The sequence below is a fragment of the Cervus canadensis genome, chromosome 7, assembly GCF_019320065.1.
Source record: "Cervus canadensis isolate Bull #8, Minnesota chromosome 7, ASM1932006v1, whole genome shotgun sequence".
NCBI classification, from domain to species: Eukaryota; Metazoa; Chordata; class Mammalia; order Artiodactyla; family Cervidae; genus Cervus; species Cervus canadensis.
In genome coordinates, this window is record NC_057392.1 from 41097800 (window position 1) to 41118545 (window position 20746).

Here is a 20746-nt window from a genome sequence, read left to right on the forward strand (position 1 = left end):
TTATCAGAAAAAATCCTAACAGTGAGAAGTGGAAAACCCCTCGAAGGCCTTTATGAAGTCATATTGGAAATATCAGTAGGCATTTATTTGACATTCATTAAACAAAAATAGCTATATAAAGCAACTTTTGAATTCTGACTTTCTTCTGTCTGTATCTGGATCTAGTAATAGTTTATACAATGGTGATACATTGCTCAGACCATCATCCCACCCACTCCAATACTGACAAATGATAATAACCATCACCTATTAAACACCTACAAAGTGCCAGATCTAGATTGTTATTCTATACGCACATGATTTAGTCATCACACAATTGCACTCCAAATAAATATTGTCCTCCTCCTACATCTGAAAGAAACTGAGGTTTAAAGAGGTAACAAATTCCCACAGGTAGTGACAGAGACAGGATTTGATCTCGTCTATCAGACTTACAGCTGTGTCCCAAGTAGTTTGCCCAATAAGTGGAAATTCAAGACTAGATCCATGACTCCCAACTCTACTACCCCCAGGAAGTCTGAGGATGTCCAGGAACTTCTGAATGACCCTGCGGTCTGCTTTGGGTCACCAACTTAAAATCTGGTAATATGCAAACACTAAACTAAGAAATGTCCCTCTGGCCTCCAAATGACTCCTTGATTCTGTTTCCTTGCTACCATTACTCCTATAGCCCCTGAGGTCTGCGGGCAAGGATGAGGGAAGAGGAAGGGCACCTGGTAACCTTCTAGAATTATTCAAGCATTCCATCCATAGAGGCCTTTATTATACTGCTGGTAACTTAACTAAAATTAGTGAGAAGTTGGGAATTGTCAGATATGCTGAGGAGTAGAAATTTTCAGCTCAACGCATATTGAGTGCCTGCTATGAACCAAGCATTTAAGAGAATCAAAGTTTCTCAAGAGCTCTCACTCTTATCAAGCGAGAGCTGCCTTAGAAAACAATGGTGATTCAGTGTGGGAAGTACAGCAACCGAGTTGAGTTTAGGAGCGTTGGCAGCCTAAGAGGAAGATGGCATCAAGAAAGAAAGACACAAGGGCTAACAAGGAATCTTGGGGCTAAGACTGAGTTAGCCAGATAGACGGAGAAGAGGATTTCCACTGGTAAGAACAGCAGACTCACAGGCAGAGAGGTGTGAAAACCTACAGCATGTCGAAAGCTGTTTTTTCCTTATTTAATTACAATTGCCTGACAAACAAATTTGCATCTTATTCCCTTTTTTCTAAAGTTGAGGCGGGAAATCAGCAGTAAAGGAAAAAAAGAGAGTGCCTGGAGAAGGACTCCCCCTCCAATGCCCTGCCCCCCACACCCCCACCCCAGCCTTTCCCACACAGTGATTTGGATCTGTGATATCATTTGAGTAGTGGAGTTGGGGATTTCCATATGCTGCTTTTCTGTCACCTGCCTGCCTCCAGGCCAAGCCACCCCCTTTAACAAGCAACAGTTGCTCATCCCTCCACCTTAGTCATGCACCCCCTGAGCTGTCAAAGTGGCTGTCTCTGCCGGCTGTGAGCAAGGAAATCAGAAGCAACCAAGGCTCTGCCCAAGATAGAATTTCAAAGTAGGTCATCTTTCTCAGCCAGCCTGACCAGTGGCTGGCCCTGACCCCTTAAAGAGACAGCAGACCCACTGACTTGCTCTCAGCCTACCTTCTTTGTCAATTCACAAATGTGTTTGTTCATCTGAGCAGAAGGTACTAACATATAGTAAGCAAGTATTATTTCCTCATGTCTCCCCATGATACTTTTTTTTTTTTAATGGAAGAAATGAACTCATAAGGTTAAGGAACATTCCCAAGGTGATAGAGATATTATATGAAAAGAGGCTAAAGCTTGGGTCGTTGTGACTCTAAATTGTATGTTCTCTGTGCTGTACCACCTTGCCAGCTACTTTTGGAAGTTTATATATGTCCATGTGTAGGCTCTTTCATTGTTACAGGGGTTTGAATATGCCACCGGAGCGGCATAAACCCCACATGCCGCCTCCTGCAGTGATAGTGACAGTGATGTCTATGGGAAGGGACCTATGATGGGAATACAATGGAAAGCTGTACCTTGTTTATTTTGAAAACTAGGTTTGATAGAAGAGGAGAGAAAAAAGTGTGTGTCAAAATGGTATGTTCTTACATGGAAAGCCACAAATACACTGTAGAAAATATTTGGGGAGAATAAAAGGAAAGACAGAAGTTCGAGTCAATTCTATTCAATAGGCATTTACTTAGAACAAAGTATGTGTGCCAGGAACTGGGGATAGAAGATGAGTAAGACAATGATCACCTTCAAGGAATTTTTGGTCTAGTGAGGGAGACTGACCCAGAAAAAAGTACAACCCCCAAAATACACTTATTGGGTATGTGGCCAATGAGACATAAGAGGACATGTGTTGTGGAGCTTCTGGGGAAAGTATCCTTCTTTGTGGAGACAGTAAGGAGGGCTGCTACCTTTTATCCAGCTTGAGTAGTGTGATACATAATGCTTGATGCAACCATAGCCATGAGATAGGATGGGGTTCAAGGAAGCACTCACTGATGGGTGGAGCAAAGAATTCAGGAAAAACATCACAGGGAAGGTGACATTTAAGTTGGTCTAAAAAAAAGCTCAGTAGGTGTTCCCCCAGCTAGGGAAGGGCCTGCCAGGAAGGGAGAACAGAATGTGAAGTCAAATCCAGAAGTAAAATGAAAATACATGGCGTATTCTGGTAATGGAGAACAGTTTGTTACAGGTGAATCAAAGGGAGCACAGGACGTGAGGCAGGAGAAGCAAGCTGGGGCCAGATGATGAAGTGAGTCAGCTGGACCACCTCTCCAAGAGTGGTCGTAGGCCATGGCTGGTCTGAGAGCTGTTGCTGTTCCATGATGAGACATGGTCAGAAAGTGAGAGAACTTAGACATTTTCATACAATTTGACAGGAAACTTATTAGCCTATGAATTGGAAAAAATTGAAGTAGTCCTTCACCTCACATAGTTTGAGAAACACTGGGTTAGAGATGAATGCTTTGCTAATATAGTTATTAAAATAGGACACAGGCATGATTTTAGGCATTGGACACATACTGCTGAGCTACACTACTGCTTTCTTATCCCATTTCCCCTTTCCCCCCAATCTGTGAAACTCTGATTTTCTTGGACAATATATGAAGAAGGGTGGGCTTCTCTCTGGGTTGCCAGGGCCTGAAGTAAGACTGGCCAAAGCCAAGCACACTATCCCATTCCTCTCTACTGCAACTGGTTTCAGAGTAGGCATGTGACCAATGAGACACGAGGTTGTGTACATGGGAGCATCCGAGAAAAAGTATTTTCCCTGATAGAGCCAGTAAGGACACCTGCTACCTTTAAATCTGGCTTGAATACAGATGTATGATGGTGTAATGCTTGAAGCTACCATAGCCATGAGATAGGATAGGCCTAAGGATAAGAAGGCTAGAGAGGAGAAAAATAGAACAAGCCTTGGTTCTTCAAAGTATCACTGAGCATCGTATCAAATCTGAAACTTTCAACCACCAGACTTTATGACAGGAAATAAATTACATTTATTACTTAAGCCATTCTAGTTGGGTATTCTAGTACTTGCAGTTGAATACATTCAGATGCAGATCTCCCTAAAGATCTCCATGGGCTTTCCAGGTGGCACTAGTGGTAAAGAACCCATCTGCCAGTGCAGGAGACATAAGAGACGCGGGTTCGAACTCTGGGTCAGGAAGATTCCCGGGAGGAGGGCATGGCAACCCACTCCAGTAGTCTGGCCTGGAGAATCCCATGGAGAGGAGCCTGGTGGGCTACAGTCCATAGGGTTGCAAAGAGTTGGACACGACTGAAGTGACTTAGCATGCACACACACAAGGATCTCCATAAGGACTGCTTTTCAGCCAGTAGTTGTTAAATCTCCTGTATTATTCTATGAAAACTGAGTATCAGATGACTTGTTATGTGCTACCAATAACTTTCTCTTAAAAGTTTGAGTAAACTGAGAAGAAATGCTCCTCTAAACTTAATTTGACCATTAGAATAATTTGGTGGTTAATAAACAAGATGATTTGGTGCAAAGTTGGTCATCTGTTCAACGTCTATTTACCATTTACCTCTTCCTCCTTATAACAGAATTCCAGTTTTGTCCTGATATCTAAACTACACATGGATCCAAGGAGGGGATCCTGGTTTAAGCCAATCAGCATAAGGCATTCTGTTGAGAATTATCATTATACTCTTTCCAGGTGGCACAGATGGTAAAGAATCCCCTTGCCAGAAGATGCAAGAGACTCGGGTTTGATCCCTGGGTCAGGAAGATCCCCTGGAGTAGGAAATGGCAACCCACTCCAGTATTCTTGCCTGGGAAATCCCATGGACAGGGACGCCTGGCAGGCTACAGTCCATGGACTCTTACACACAACCTAATTTGACTCAATCAGATCATAAAGATAGGGGGCGCAGGGTACTTCATGACTTAGGAATAGTTTCTCTCTCCTCTGCTGGACTTGAACGAGAAATCATATGATTAACTTCATCAATCCTGGAAGAGAGTGCTAAGATTAAAAATATTGATAACTTGATTTTTGGATGGCATCACTGAGCCTCTGATATCACTGCATCTAGAGTTTGCCCTAACCCTGGACTTCCAGTTATGTATCTTCCTTGATGAAGATTTTGTATAACTTAGCTGTCAAAAGCACCATCATCAACACAGAACTACCATCTAGCAATTTATCACAGCTAAAGAAACACTGGGTATATTTACACATGTACTTTTTTTAGGAAAACATCTTGGAATATTTATCATAGCACTGAATATTCAACTTTTAGTTTTTATAGCTTATATACACACATCCACCAGAATATAAGCTTTTTGAGAGCAGGGTCCATGTCTTACTAATCTTTGTTACTTAGCACACAGTTGACATTTAGTATGTCCTCAGTAAATGTTGAGTCAAGCATCCTCTCGTTTTGAGAACAGGGGATACGTAATGATTCACATATGAATACTCAACATTTAGGGAGTTCCTTGCACATAACAGGCCTTCACTAAACATGTGCTAAATGAATAAATGAATTTATGACTATGAATAACATAATCTTTGTATTAGTTAACTGGTATAAGAAAGAACATTGGGTTTTGGGGCTTGAACTCTAATGACAAAGACTCACATCCCAGGTCACCAAATATTTGACCAGAACAATTTCTTTAACCTGACTGCCTGTATTCATCTGTGAAGGGGGGATTATAGTTTCTCCTCACATCAGACCTGTATAGTTATCCTAAAGCAGACCTTGCACAGGTAAATGGTCCTGTTCTCATCAACCTTCAAGTCAAAGGTTTCAAGGTTAGACAAAGGGAACTAATTTTAGAGAACAGCATGAATGTATCTGTATTGAGAATTTGGGAAGTATCATGAATAGCAGGAGCTTAGCCAACAGGTATGTCAGAACTGGTGACAACCTATTAGGAAGCTAAGTTCTTCATTTTTTCAAATTACTGTGGTAACATCTGTTACTATTATTAGTAACAAAATGCTACACATAATCTTTGGGAAGACTTAAGCACTAGGGAATGATGGCCAAAGTCTTGTGAGATGTACTTTTAAGTATGGCAGATGTCAAGAAGAGTGGTTTAATTCCTTTACCAATCAGGTAAGCATATCAAATTGACAAAGGTTGAAAAAATTAATCTTGCTAAGAGGTCAGGGGACTAGACACCCTCAGTACTAAGGTACAAATGGGCACCCCCTTTCTAGAGATCAGTCAGGCAGGACTCATCCAAAGCCTCTGGCCCATCCTTGGTTAAATGACACTTATATGTTCCTTTGGAAACATCCATTGTAGTGTTATAATGGAGTAGCCAACGAGAAAAAAGCATACATGCAAAAAGAGATAAATGGCAAGGTCACCAAAAAGTGGTCTATTGTACACTGGTGGAATTTCAGCTGATTTCTTTCTTCCTTATGTTTCCACAAAACCAACAAAACAAAACATTTTTAAAATCAGAAATAATTTAGATATCTGGTATGTATCCTGTTCAATACTGAGACCCAGTTCCTAGAATGGTATCTAACATATAACAGGCATTCTATAAACATTTGTTTAATGAAATGAATGTACAGACAGAGAATTGTTTAAATTATGGTAAGCCATGGAGCAGATTTGTACATAGCTAATAGAAACCATATTGTAGAACTATACTCACAAGTGATAAAATATATTATGGAGAAAAGTTAATACTATGACTGCATTAAAAATATGTAGCATAAGGACCTCCCTGGTGGTCCAGTGGTGAAGACTCTATGCTTCCAATGCAGGGGACAAGGGTTTGATCTCTTGTCAGCAAACTAGATCCTGTGTGCTGCGACAAGACCTGGCGCAGTCAAAAAAAAAAAAAAAGGCATAGAAAAATGAACTAAATTTTTTGTTTTAAAAAAATATATTAAAAGCATAAGAAAAATTTGGAACAGCAAAGATTAATATTGGGAGATAAGGTTAGGAATTTTCTTTTCTTTTTGTAGTTCCAGGACATATTCGAGCAGAATATGGATAACCATCTGCCAGGTATCTATATTGGCGGGAAGTTAATTCACATCATCTCCCTTAGGAGTCCAAGATTCTATTCTTCACCCTAGAAGAATGCTCTGAAATCTACACAATGTCCACTTAAATAAAACTCTATATCCAAGCGCATATTAAAGTGAAAATATGAATACAGAATCAGAGAATGTCAGTAACATTAAATGCTAGATACTGTGCCAAATGCTTTATGTACCCCCACTTTAATGAGTATTCACAATCTTGTATTACTACTATCCCCATTTTTTTCTTTCAGATGAGAAAAACAGACCCAAAGAAGTTGACTTGTTTGAGGTCACGTGGCCATCTGTTGAACTTGAGCCTGTCACACTTCAAAGCTATGCTTTTTTCTTCCCCCAGCTGTACAGCATGTGGGATCCTGGTTACCCCACCAGAGATTGAACCCGCACCCCCTGCATTGAAGTGTGGGGTCTTAGCCACTGGACCGCCAGGGAAGTCCCCAGAGCCATGTCTTAATTAGGAAAGAATCCTTAGAACAATTTAGTTCAGCTCCTTTTTAAGAAGCAATCTTCCAATCATATGACACATGAACCCTACATATTCTCATTAGTTTTCACAGTATCTTTTGTTGTTGAGATTTAAAATCCAAAGACAGAATATGACCAACTGCCTCATTTGCTTAAAAGCAGCTAATAGGACCACAGGGTTGCTATAGTAAGTTATCCACACTTTATGTTCTATTCACTATGTTCTATATGTTAGAACTATAGAACATAGTGAATAGAATATATATTCTATATCACTACAGTATAGGACTATTTCATTAGTGACTTATTTGTAAAAATCCAGCCTCTGACCTGAGCCAGCTTCTAATGAATAAGAGATAACTGTTTGGCCCCTAGGCATTAAACTTATGATCCTAATCTATTCTAAAATGTAAAAAATGTACACTTAATTATGCCAAACAGTTGAGATCTTTCAAGCCAATGCACCCTGATGTGGTCCAAAATCTAAACAAGTTACTTTCACAAAAGAGAGAATTACTAAAGAACAATAATGACTTAAAATATTAAGACTGAAGATTTGTCCAATTCTTACCTTTAAAAAAGTTAAAAATAAAAAACAAAATCTTGAATGAGATGGTTTGGCTACCATATCCATTATAAATTGAGTACTTCTAAATAATTAATTTTTGTGATTTCATTAGGTAAGATCAGTATCTGCTTTCTCTTGACAAAAAATATCCAGAGCTCCCAGAATGACAACAAGAACATAAGAAATTGTTATAAGATTTGTTTATACTACAGTTGGTCCCTCAGGATCTGGGGCAATTGGTTCCAGATCCTCCTGTGGGTCCTGGGGAACAGGACCCAACAGAACCTGTGTTTGCTCAAGTCCCTTATACAAAATGGTGTAGTATTTCCATAAAACTTAAGCACATCCTCCTATATACATCTCTAGATTATTAAATAAAATGTAAGTGTTGTGCAAATAGTTGTAAATACAGTGTAAACAGTTGTAAATACTATGTAAATAGATTAAAAAAATGACAAACTCAAGTTTTATTTTTTGGAACTTTCTGGAATTCCCCTGCCCCCACCCGCCAATATTTTTGATCCAAGGTTGTCTGAATCCACAAATGAGAAACCCACAGATATTCCTTAAGAAAAATAAATTCCACTTGAGGATGTGAGGAATACAAAAAGAAACACACCTGAAGACTTTTAACTAGGGATTTTTTTAAATAAATTATAAATAATTTTTTATTTATCAATTTTCAGCAAGGAACTCCCAAAGTTATTGAATCTTCTTCATTTTTCAGGAACTATTCACTCCCAGAGCAGACCACCTGCAGAAAAAAATGTATTTTAGAAAGTTTCCAATTTCAAACATGCCAGACCTATGGAGTCAGGAATGAAGATGCTAGAAATATATGCTTCAGCCGAGGACTATCAACTAACTGCCACAATTATTCTAAACCAGTCACGAAATAAAAGATCTACACTTTAAAATTCTAGTTTTGCTTAACTTTAACTATAAAAACATCATGGAAACTGTTTAATCCATTACAAGGTTTAATCTTTAAAGTCTTTGTTGAAGTAAAAACTATATGTTCATTTATTTTCTCAAAAACATCTTCCCCAGAGAAGTTTATTTTTACAGATATTCAAGAGAAGAGACTTGCAACCCCCTCCTTGCTGACTCAAGTATGTTTGGCAAAGATCCACGAAGTGGAAGGAAGGTCAGCTCTGTATACAAGGCATTTCCTGTGGAAAGTTACTCACTGAAACCCAAGGGCAAAGTAAGGGTAACACTTTTGAAATGAATCTGGAAAGATCAAAAAGGGAGAGCAGCAGAGGATAGGGCTGCTGGTCACAGCAGGTGTCTCTCCAAACAGCTCGGTACCCACCCCCACTCCTATCCCAGAAGACAGGAACAATGCTAACAAGGTAGCTAAGTAATTTGGACTGGCCAACTCTTCAAGTCTATTTCAAGTGTTTCCCTCACCTAGCTATTCCTGCATTTGGTTTAGAAAAGATAAGCCTTATCAACAATACAAATACATAAATTCTCTCTTTTCTAACAGGCTCAGAGGAAGAATACATGTAAACATATGCAAAAATGATGTCACCCATCATTTCAAGAGATAGCAGTCTGTATAGCATTGCTACCTCTTTTGTTAACAGCTACTCATTATCGGGGGGCTACCCACTGAGAGCCTCTGGGTATAAAGTCTTTGACAGTAGATAGATATCGATTGAATGAATAAATGTAAAAATAGCAAAAATGACCCTTTTTCTTGACTCTCAGAATCATATTTTCAAACATCATCAGTTGTCTCTGAGTTTGTTTTGTGTGTGTGAAATCAGCATATTTTAAGCACATGTTAACCAAATATTAAGTTCAATCAAACTTTAAATACTGAGTATCACCACCACTCAGTGCTGGTCCTTTATTTCAAAGATTTTAGCCCCCAAACTGTGTTCTCTAGGTGCCTCCTGGGTCTTAAAGGCAAAAAGATACCAGCTACCATTTCTAAGTAGGTTTTAGGTTCCTCTAGTTTCTCTTTCAGTAAAAGAAGCAGTCATGGACTTCCCTGGTGGTCCAGTGGATAGGTATCCACCTGCTAAATGCAGAGGACACGGGTTGGATCCCTGGTTTGGGAAGATTCCACATGCCATGGAGCAACTAAGCCCGTGCACCAAAACTAGAGAGCCGGCACTCTAAAGCCTGTATGCTGCAGCTACTGAAACCTGTGTGCCTGGACCTGGACTCCACAAGGGAAGCCACCACAATGAGAAGCCCGTGTACCCCAACTAGTGAGTAGCCCCTGCATGTCGCAACTAGAAATTCTTCACACGTCAACGAAGTCCTAGCGCAGCTTTAGTTTTTCTTAGGAGTAGTTTTCAAGTCTCTGTTTTTGCTGCTATTAAATCTTTAGACAATTTATATTTAGCATTATCCCTACTAACTTCTTCAGCTTAAGCCAGTGGTTCTTAAAGAGAGGAACACCTGAAAATTATCTAGGAGCTTCAGTTAACAGGTGCAGATCTGGGCTCAAGCTTGTGAATTTTGGTAACCATTCCTCAGATGATTATAAGGTACACTTCTGGTTGAATGTACTTAACTTTCATATTAAGTTCAGTTTTCTGGATTCAAGGTACAATTAAGATCTTATTTAGAAAATAAAAGCTACTAAGGTTTTTTGAATTAAGGAACTTTCATGATCATTCCTGGGAAGATCTGAGATTGCAAAATATTTTTCCTTTGAAGCTATACTCAGAAAAATGTGGTCTAATGGTGTAAGAGATACCAATTTAGTTAAGTTTATCTTATAACAGCGCAGATAGTAGTGTTGAATTTTACCCAGTTACTGACCTGGTTACTGAGTTATATCCACCTCCGTATTTCAACAAAAGGTCTTTGTAACTAGTATTCAAAATAAAGTCTTAGGTAAACCTAAAAACGAATACGTTGGCAGTAAAATCTCATTAAGTGCAAGGAGTGAAGTATAAAGTGCTCGCAATCTGGAGAGTAAAAAAGACCTAGATTTGGACTTCCTTGGTGGTCTAGTGGTAAAGAATCTGCCTGCCAATGCAGGGGATACAGATTTGATCCCTGGTCCAGGAAGATTTCACATGCCTTGGGGCAACTAAGCCCATACTCCACAACTACTGAGCCCATGCTCTAGAGCCCTAGAGCCACAACTACTGAGCTGTGCTTCACAAGAGAAGCCGTCGCAATGAGAAGCCCGGGCACCGCGAAGGGGAGGAGCCCCTGCTCTGTTCAACTGGAAAAAGCCCGCACACAGCAAAGACCCAGAGCAGCCAAAACAAAACAAAACAAAAGATAAAGTTTCTAGTTTTAATCTCACCACCTATCCATTGCTAACTTGAGCAAGTCTTTTTTTTTTTTTTAACTTCATGGTCCCTCCATTTCCCCATGGGGGATAGGGAAATAGGGCACCTGGGACCAAAGTAGATCCAAACACCTGTTCCTCTTCCAAAAGCAGCATTATGCTGAAAATAAAAAACATATTCTCAATCCTAAGAAACGCCCTATGTGGATTCAGATTCTTTTCATAACCAGGATTCAAAAATACGTAATCATGACACATATTAAACAGACCTCAATAGAATGCCTGCTATCCACAATTCCAAGATATGGCTATCTGGTTTCTCTTTGACAGTTTAAAAAGCCTATTCATACACATATCATTTAATCATCACGATGACTCATAAGAAATAGTTTGGTCATGTACTGTTCTCTCTCCTTTACACATGAGAAAACTAAGGTTCAGAAAGTTAAGGACTTGCTCAGTACCACACAACTGGTTCAACTGTTTTCTAAGTCCAAAGCTCTTGCATTTTCTTTTATACACAAATGAAGCCATAGGAATCACTCTCGTTCTCTGTCCCAATAACAAAGAAAACCATGATATCTTCTGGTCCTTGTGAATATATGCTACTTATAGCAATAACTGTATCACCTTTGAGATCCACATGAAGTCCAAGCAAAACTTCTGATGCTCCTAAAATCAACATTTAAAAAAATCACCCTTTTTATCAAGGCAGGCTTAACCCTAAGCAACAGCTTACACAACTGACTAGAAAGAAAGGGATAAGTAAATCATATACAAATGTTGAGAATTCAATGTCTTTGAAGTAATCAAGTTATACTTTTTAAAAATAGTATATTTTTAAAAATAGTTATACTTCTTAAGCTCCCCACAACCATATTTACTTATTTTACAAAATGATTCACCATGAGATTTCTAAAAAGTCACTTAAGTATATCTAGTATACACAGGTTGATAATACCATACATAAAAATCACAAAATATATTATGGTTCTCTTTTTATAAACAAAAAAGTAAAACTCAGATATGATTAGATTAGTATCTTAATGAACATATATTTAGTTCAAGTAAAACACACGCTAAGCTAGAGAACAGGAGAACCAAAGTTAAGCCTCAGGACTTTCAGAATAGACTGTTTTCCACCTCATAGTGATACTTCTTATCAGCTGGTTCCTTACCCCCCCTTTTTCACAGCTCAATGAGGAAGGTTGGTCACATGTAAAATTCCAGAGAGACAGGAAACAGGTGAAAGGGAAAGAAGCCAGGCTTTCTATTACTTTTCTACTGGTATGTAGCTTTGGCTTTATCTCTCAGCTATTATTAAAATGGTGGTATGGTGTGGATCTTATGGGGGAGTAAGGGCACCAAGCAGAGGGAATCTGTCTAGAGACAGAGGTTACAGGTCTGACCCTGCCTATAGGTAGTCACTTCATACATATGGGCCTTAGTTTCCTCATTTATTCATTCATTTAATCAAGAATCTTCTATTGAACACTTGGTATGTCCAGAGGGGCTTCCCCAGGTGGCTCAGTGGTAAAGAATCCACCTGCCAATGCAGGAGCCTTGGGTTCGATCCCTGATCTGGGAAGATCCCATAAGCCACGTGGCAAATTTGCCCATGCACCACGACTACTGAACCAGTGCTCTAGAGCCTTCAAGGTACAACTCCCGAGTCCAAGTGAAGCCTGAGCACCCTAGAGCCTGTGTTCCGCAACAAGAGAAGCCTCCGCAATGAGAAGTCAGCATACCCCAACTAGAGAGTACCCCTAGTCTCTGCAACTAGAGAAAAACCCATGCAGCAACGAAGACCCAGCACAGCCAAAAAAAAAAAGAGGTTTTAGTTTTAATAGAATAAAGCATGGTACAAAAGAAACAGCAACAATTCCATTTCTGTTTTGCAGAAAGCAATGCTTCCATGTGCTGCCTACTCCGTATTTCAAAGCTCTTCCTAAGTCAGAAAGAAAAACACCAATACTGTATGTTAATGCATATATATGGAATTTAGAAAGATGGAAACGATGACCCTGTGAGACAGCAAAAGAGACACAGATGTAAAGAACAGACTTTTGGACTCTGTGGTAGAAGATGAGAGTGGAATGACTTGAGAGAATAGCATCGAAACATGTATATTACCATATGTGAAACAGATGACCAGTCCAAGTTTGATGCATGAAACAGGGCACTCAAAGCCGGTGCACTGGGGCAACCCAGAGGAATGGGATGGGGAGGGAGGTAGGAGGGGGTGGTTCGGGACAGGGGGACATATGTACACCCATGGCTGATTCATGTCAATGTATGGCGAAACCACCACAATATTGTAAAGTAATTAGCCTCCAATTATAAACTAATTTTTTTTTAAAAGCTCTTCCTAAAAACTCACAAGGTTAGAAACAAAAAACAGAGAATATTTCCCTTTTAATCAGACAACTGAATTTTGTCTGGATATTCTGAACTTCCTAAGCCATGATTCTTCTATCTCTAACATAACTCTAAGAGCTTTTGTCAAGCCCTTACTTGAAAGCTTAATTCTCCCCTTCCCAAATCCATAAAACACCTCTCAATTTCTTTTTTTCTGGTGGCAACATGCAGCATACAGGATCTTGACCAACCAGAAATGGAGCCCAGGGACTCTGTAGTGGAAGCTAGGAGTTTTAACCACTGGACCACCAGGGAAGTCCCATATTTCTCAATTTATTAGCATCATTTTACTCTGTACACTAGAAACTGAAAAGCTATTTTTCTAGTTATACTTAGGCATGTTAGATTAACCAGGTAGGCTACCTTTCAGACAAGTGGTGATTTAGTTGCTAATTCATGTCTGACTCTTGCGATCCCATGGACTGTAGCCCACCAGGCTCCTCTGTCCATGGGATTCTCCATGTGAGAATACTAGAGTGGGTTGCCATTTCCTTCTCCAGAGGATCTTCCTGACCCAGGAATTGAACCTGGGTCTCCTGCATTGCAGGCAGATTCTTTACCGACTTGAACTATGAGGGAAGCCCCAAAAATGCTGCCGAATGATTGCTAAACCTGTAAAGCAATACACAAATTTGAAGCAATCAGCCTATGTATTACCTTCCCACTAGGAAAGCACCATGCTCACCATTTCATATCTTAAATCCCAGGGCTCTCATGCACTCCTTGTGGGCTTCAATTAGGTGTCCACATTGCTCTTCTCCTTTCTCAATGATGCTATAAAACAAAATGTACTTGTTAATAAAGTAGGCATTAAACACATTAGCAGTAAGTAAGCATAAGTGATAATGAGTGAGGCAGAACACGATCTGACAGAATACAGCTGGAGTTTTTAAAATGGTATTATACCAAATGGCTTTACACCAAATTTGTTTTTACTGGTTCTTGTGATACTTCCTTGCCCCTGAAAATGTTCCACAGATAACTAGTTTTCGGGGGTAGAAGACTCTGATTTGAAGAAATAATTATGCATATTAAATACTGACCCTAGACAATATCCAAGGAATAATACTGCTCTGTAATGAAATAAACTGAGTAAAAAGTTAACATTAAAGGTACAGAAAGAAGAGCTTAATTTTTTGCCTATCACAGAGGAATTACATTTTTTATTCTGCTCCACATTCAAATACCTCTAAATAAATTTACTTCTAGGCACAAGACACCCAACACAAAAAGCAAAAAACATCTGGTTGCCAAGGGCGACCTGAGGAGCCCCATTCATGATGATCAAAGAACTTTTCACTTGTAAAGTTACAAAGTAAAGACTAGGACCACATTAAAAATCAATTACATGAAAAAACTGACTCCTGACTCTAGATACCTGGGGAGCTGCCATAGGGTCAGAGGTAATTGATGCAGAAGTTAATTTTAAAAAAGGTAGGTTCTCCTTCCTTCTAAATACAACCTATCTTTAACTAGCTTTAATGGCTGTCTGCATGGGTTAGCAAGCTCCTTATGAAAATAATGGCTAGCTCGCCCTGATCATTTATTAAATACTGAAAATACTGTGCTAGGCACCAAATATGACTTATAGCACAGTAATGCTGAAGGCAGAAATTTTAGGCCCATTTTACAGATATGAGGCAGAGATGTTAATTTGCTCAAGGTCACAAAGCTGGTTGGTGAACCAGGACTCAAACTCTGAAGCTGGATCCCAGGCTCTTAATCATGATGCAATACTATCTGAAAGTTCAATAAGCACCTACTGTTTTTAACTGTGGAAGCACAGTATCCCACTGTAGTCTTCAATTCTCCCTTTACAGTATTACTTGCAAAATACTTAGTGTTAATGTCACTTATGCTCTCTTTACTTTCTATGTGACGACAAAAAGGGACTGGAGGGAGAGGTGTAACACTCACATTATCTGAAGATTCCTTCAGATATCTGTTCCACAATAGAGGCTGTATACAATAAAAACAAGAATGCGAGTTGATGGTAATCTAGGTGTACTATTCTGAATACTGTAATGTCATCTATGTCATAGCCTGGTTGATTTTTAAATCATCTAGCTAAAAGAGGTGGGGATAAGGGGGTTTTCGTAGGGTTAAGAAACGTACCCTGTATCTTACTATGTCTAAATTTTGGGAGAAATCACCAGAAATGTACTCTTTGATACTGCCAAACCTCGTACAGCAATCATTAACTTTAATGCTCCATTAACTTTAAGATCCTTTAAATCAAGCAGTATCTTTACCCATTTCTATGTTTTTTGAACCTAAGGCAGTGCTTGACCCATAACATTTCCACGTTCAGAAACCCTCTGTAGGAAGGAATGAGTGGACGAAGCACACCCGAGTCAATGTGACCTCTTTCCAATCCCTTCATCTGCTTCCCAAGGGTGAGCTAAGGGCTCAGTCTACAGACAGCCAGGAGCGAAGCCTATTGGCCTCTATAACCTTCAAGAGCACCCCACGCCTAAGCGAGGACCAACACCAGCCCCAGGCAGGGCAGAAGTGCCTGAACGCTACACGCCGAGCCTCCGGCCGCCCCCTCCCGGACTGCGCACTGACCACGCATCGCGCGCCTTCTTGGTCTCCGGGCAGGCGCAGCAGGGCTTCAGCGGCTTCTTCTCCTGCGACTCAGATGGGGCAGGGCTTGCGGCCGCCAGACCTGGCATTTTTCGTGCCCGAAAGCAGCAACTAGCGCAGACACCCTGAACCCGCCAGACTTGGCAGAGCCGATTTGCGCGCACTCACTTCCGGCAGTCGCTCTGAAAAGAACCGGAAGTCCTGCCTCTCTTCCACAATTGGGGGAAGAGACGGGAAAGGAGGGTGGTGGTTTGTTTTTTTTTTTTTTTTAAAGGCGCTGTGCGGAAAAGTCAAAAGGAAGGTATTAATGGGAGGACGTCTCGTTGGTCCAGGAGCAGAGAAGTGAGATGAAAGTGCAGCGACAGGAAAGACCCACAAAGGAGGAGATCTTCTAGTCTTTCCCAGTCTATTATTTTCCTCTATTTCTTTGCGTTGTTCACTTAAGAAGGCTTCCTTGTCTCGCCTTCCTATTCTCTGGAACTCTGCATTCTGTTGGATATACTTTCCTTTTCTCCTTTACTTCTGGCTTCTCTTCTTTTCTCAGCTATTTGTAAGGCTTCTTCTGACAACCACGTTGCCTTCTTGCCATTTGTTTTTCTCGGAGATGATTTTGGTCACCGCCTCCTGTACAGCGTTACCAACCTCTGTCCATAGTTCTTCAGGCACTGTGTCTATCAGGTCTAATCTCTTGAATCTATTTGTCACTTCCACTGTATAACTGTAAGGGATTTGATTTAGGTCGTACTTGAATGACCTAGTGGTTTTCTCTACTTTCTTCAATTTAAGCCTGAAGTTTGCAATAAGGAGCTGACAATCTGAGCCACAGTCGGCTCCAGGTCTTATTTTTGCTGACTGTATAGAACTCTCTGTCTTCAGCTGAAGAGGATATAATCAATCTGGTTTCGGCATTGACCACCTGGTTATGCCCATGTGTGGAGTCATCTCCTGTATTGTTGGAAGAGGGTGTATGCTGTGACCAGTGTATTCTCTTGACAAAACTCTGTTAGCCTTTGCGTTGCTTCATTTTGTACTCCAAGGTCAAACTTGCCTGTTACTCCAGGTATCTCTTGACTTCCTACTTTTGCATTCCAATCCTCTATGATGAAAAGGACATTGTTTTTTGGTGTTCATTGTAGAAGGTCTTGTCGGTCTTCATAAAACTGTTCAACTTCAGATTTTGGGGCATCAGAGGTTGGGGCATAGACTTGGACTACTGTGATGTTGAATGATTTGCCTTGGAAATGAACCAAGATCATTCTGTAATTTTTGGGATTCCAACCAGGTACTGCATTTTTGGACTCTTTTGTTGACTCTGAAGCCTATTCCATTTCTTCTAAGGAATTCTTCTAAAGATCTCTTCAAGGCAATTTGAGATACCAAGGGAATATCTCATGCAAGAATGGGCACAGTGAAGGACAGAAATGGCAAAGACCTGAGAAAAGCAGAAGAGATTAAGAAGTGGCAAGAATACACGAAAGAACTATACAAAAAAAAAGGTCTTAATGACCCAAACAACCACGATAGTGTGGTCACGCACCTAGAGCCAGACATCCTGGAATGTGAAGTCAAGTGGGCCGTAGGAAGCATTACTATGAACAAAGCTAGTGGAGGTGATGGAATTCCAGCTGAGCTATTTCAAATCCTAAAAGATGATGCTGTTAAAGTGCTGCACTCAGTATGCCAGCAAATTTGGAAAACTCAGCAGTGGCCGCAGGACTGGAAAAGGTCAATTTTCATTTCAATCCCAAAGAAGGACAATACTGAAGAATGTTCAAACTACCACATAATTGCACTCATTTCACATGCTGCTGCTGCTGCTAAGTCGCTTTAGCCGTGTCCAACTCTGTGACCCCATAGACGGCAGCCCACCAGGCTCCTCTGACCCTGGGATTCTCCAGGCAAGAATACTGGAGTGGGTTGCCATTTCCTTCTCCAATGCATGCATGCATGCTAAGTCACTTCAGTCGTGTCCGACTCTGTGCGACCCTATGGACAGCAGCCATCCAGGCTCCTCTGTCCACAGGATTCTCCAAGCAAGAATACTGGAGTGGGTTGCCATTTCCTTCTCCAATTTCACATGCTAGCAATGTAATACTTAAAATCCTTCAAACTAGGCTTCGGCAGTACCTGAACTGAGAACTTCCAGATGTACAGCTGGATTTAGAAAAGGCAGAGGAACCAGAGATCAAATTGCCAACATCCACTGGATCATAGAAAAAGCAAGGGAATTCCAGAAAAGCATCTACTTCTGTTTCATTCACTATGCTAAACCCTTTGACTGTGTAGATTACAACAAACTGGAAAGTTCTGAAAGAGATGGGAATACCAGACCACGTTACCTGCCTCCTGAGAAACCTGTATACAGGTCAGGAGGCAACAGTTAGAACCAGATATGGAACAGACTGGTTCAAAATTGAGAAAGGAGTTCATTAAGGCTCTATATTGTCACCTTGCTTATTTAACTTGTATGCAGCGTGCATGGGTGCTAAGTCACTTCACTCATGTCTGACTCTTTGTAACCCTATTAAGTGTAGCCTGCCAGCTCATCTGTTCATGGGGACTCTCCAGGCAAGAATACTGGAGTGGGTTGCCATGCCCTCCTCCAGGGGATCATCCTCACCCAGGGATCAAACCTGCATCTCTTAAGTTTCCTACATTGGCAGGCAGGTTTTTACCACTAGCGCTACCTGGGAAGTGACTATATGCAGAGTTGTTGTTGTTCAGTCGCCCAGTCATATCTGACTCTTTGTGACCCCATGGATTGCAGCATACCAGGCCTCCCTGTCCCTCACCATCTCCCAAAGTTTGCCCAAGTTCATGTCCATTGCATAGGTGATGCCATCCAGCCACCTCATCCTCTGATACCCTCTTCTCCTTCTGTCCTCAGTCTTTCCCAGCATCAGGGAGTTTTCCAGTGAGTCAGCTGTTCTCATCGGATAACCAAAATACTGGAGCTTCAGCTTCAGCATCAGTCCTTCCAAGGAATATCCAGGGTTGATTTCACTTAAGATTGACTGGTTTGATCTCCTTGCTGTCCAAGGGACTTTCAGAAGTCCTCTCCAGCACCACAGTTTGAAGGCATCAATTCTTTGGTGTTCTGTCTTCTTTACCGTCCAGCTCTCACAACCATACATGACCACTGGGAAGACCATAAATAAGCCTTGACTATATAAACCTTTATCAGCAGAGACCTTACGCCTCTGCTTTTCAATGCACTGTCTAGGTTTGTCATAGCTTTCCTGCCAAGAAGCAGTCGCCTCTGATTTCATGGCTGCACCATCCACAGTGATTTTTAGAGCCTAAGAAGAGGAAACATGTCACAACTTTCACCTTTTCCCCTTGTTTGCCATGAAGTAATGGGGCCAGACACCATGATCTTAGTTTTTTAATATTTAGTTTTAAGCTGACTCTTTCACATTTCTCCTTCACCCTCATCAAGAGGCTCTTTAGTTCCTCTTCACTTTCTGCCATTAGAGTAGTATCATCCACATATCTGAGGTTTTTCATGTTTCTCCCACCTATCTTGATTCCAGATAGGCTCATCCAGCCTGACTTTTCTCATGATATGCTCAGCATATAGGTTAAACAAACAGAGTGGCAGCAGACAGCCCTGTTGTACTCCTTTCTCAATCTTGAATCCATCAGTAGTTCCATCAGTTCAGTTCAGTTCAGTCACTCAGTCGTGTCTGACTCTTTGCGACCCCATGAACCACAGCATGCCAGGCCTCCCTGTCCATCACCAACTCCCGAAGTCCACCCAAACCCATGCCCATTGAGTCGGTGATGCCATCCAACCATCTTATCCTTTGTCATCCCCTTCTCCTCCTGCCCTCAATCTTTCCCAGCATCAGGGTCTTTTCAAATGAGTCAACTCTTCACATCAGGTGGCCAAATATTGGAGTTTCAGCTTCAACATCAGTCCTTCCAGTGAACACCCAGGACTGATCTCCTTTAGGATGGACTGGTTGGATCTCCTTGCAGTCCAAGGGACTCTCAAGAGTCTTCTCCAACACCACAGTTCAAAAGCATCAATTCTTTGGCGCTCAGCTTTCTTCACAGTCCAACTCTCACATCCATACATGGCCACTGGAAAAACCATAGCCTTGACTAGACGGACCTTTGTTGACAAAGTAATGTCTCTGCTTTTTAATATGCTTTCTATGTTGGTCATAAATTTCCTTCCAAGGAGTAAGTGTCTTTTAATTTCATGGCTGCAGTCACCATCTGCAGTGATTTTGGAGCCCAGAAAAATAAAGTCTGACACTCTTTCCACTGTTTCCCCATCTATTTGCCATGAAGTGATGGGACCGGATGCCCATCAACTTTTCTGAATGTTGAGCTTTAAGCCAACTTTCTCACTCTCCTCTTTCAGCTTCATCAAGAAGCTCTTTAGTTCCTCTTCACTTTCTGCCATAAGGGTGGTGTCATCTGCATATCTGAGCTTATTGATACTTCTCCCAGCAATGTTGGTTCCAGCTTGTGCTTCCTCCAGCCCAGCGTTTCTCATGATGTATATAAGTTAAATATATACAGATTTACTTATACTTATTTAATATAAATATATACTTATTTAACTCTGCATGTAAGTTAAATAAGCAGGGTGACAATATACAGCCATGATGTACTCCTTTTCCTATTTGCAACCAGTCTGTTGTTCCATGTCCAGTTCTAACTTTGCTTCCTGACCTGCATACAGGTTTCTCAAGAGGCAGGTCAGATGGTCTGGTATGCCCATCTCTTTCAGAATTTTCCACAGTTTATTTTTATCCACACAGTCAAAGGTTTTGGCATAGTCAACAAAGCAGAAATAGATGCTTTTCTGGGACTCTCTTGCTTTTTTGATGATCCATAGGATATTGGCAATTTGATCTCTGGT

General features: G+C 40.8%; 1 protein-coding gene across 1 annotated transcript; it reads right to left on the bottom strand.

The window, feature by feature from the left end:
• Positions 1-8249: 8249 nt before the first annotated feature.
• Positions 8250-16056, bottom strand: LOC122445585 (cytochrome c oxidase copper chaperone). The gene is made up of 3 exons (XM_043474997.1): positions 15853-16056; positions 13970-14058; positions 8250-8355 (listed from the first exon to the last, which is right to left on the bottom strand). The coding sequence occupies exons 1-2, from the start codon at positions 15957-15959 to the stop codon at positions 13974-13976; spliced, it is 192 nt and encodes a 63-aa protein (XP_043330932.1). The 5' UTR covers positions 15960-16056; the 3' UTR covers positions 8250-8355; positions 13970-13973.
• Between the last annotated feature and the right edge of the window lie 4690 nt (positions 16057-20746).

Excerpts from the sequence above, each read along its gene's own strand:
- LOC122445585 (XM_043474997.1), bottom strand. The coding sequence starts at position 15,959 with ATGCCAGGTCTGGCGGCCGCAAGCCCTGCCCCATCTGAGTCGCAGGAG. Across the intron at positions 14,059-15,852 it reads AAGAAGGCGCGCGATGCGTG|CATCATTGAGAAAGGAGAAG; the intron begins GTCAGTGCGCAG and ends TTTGTTTTATAG.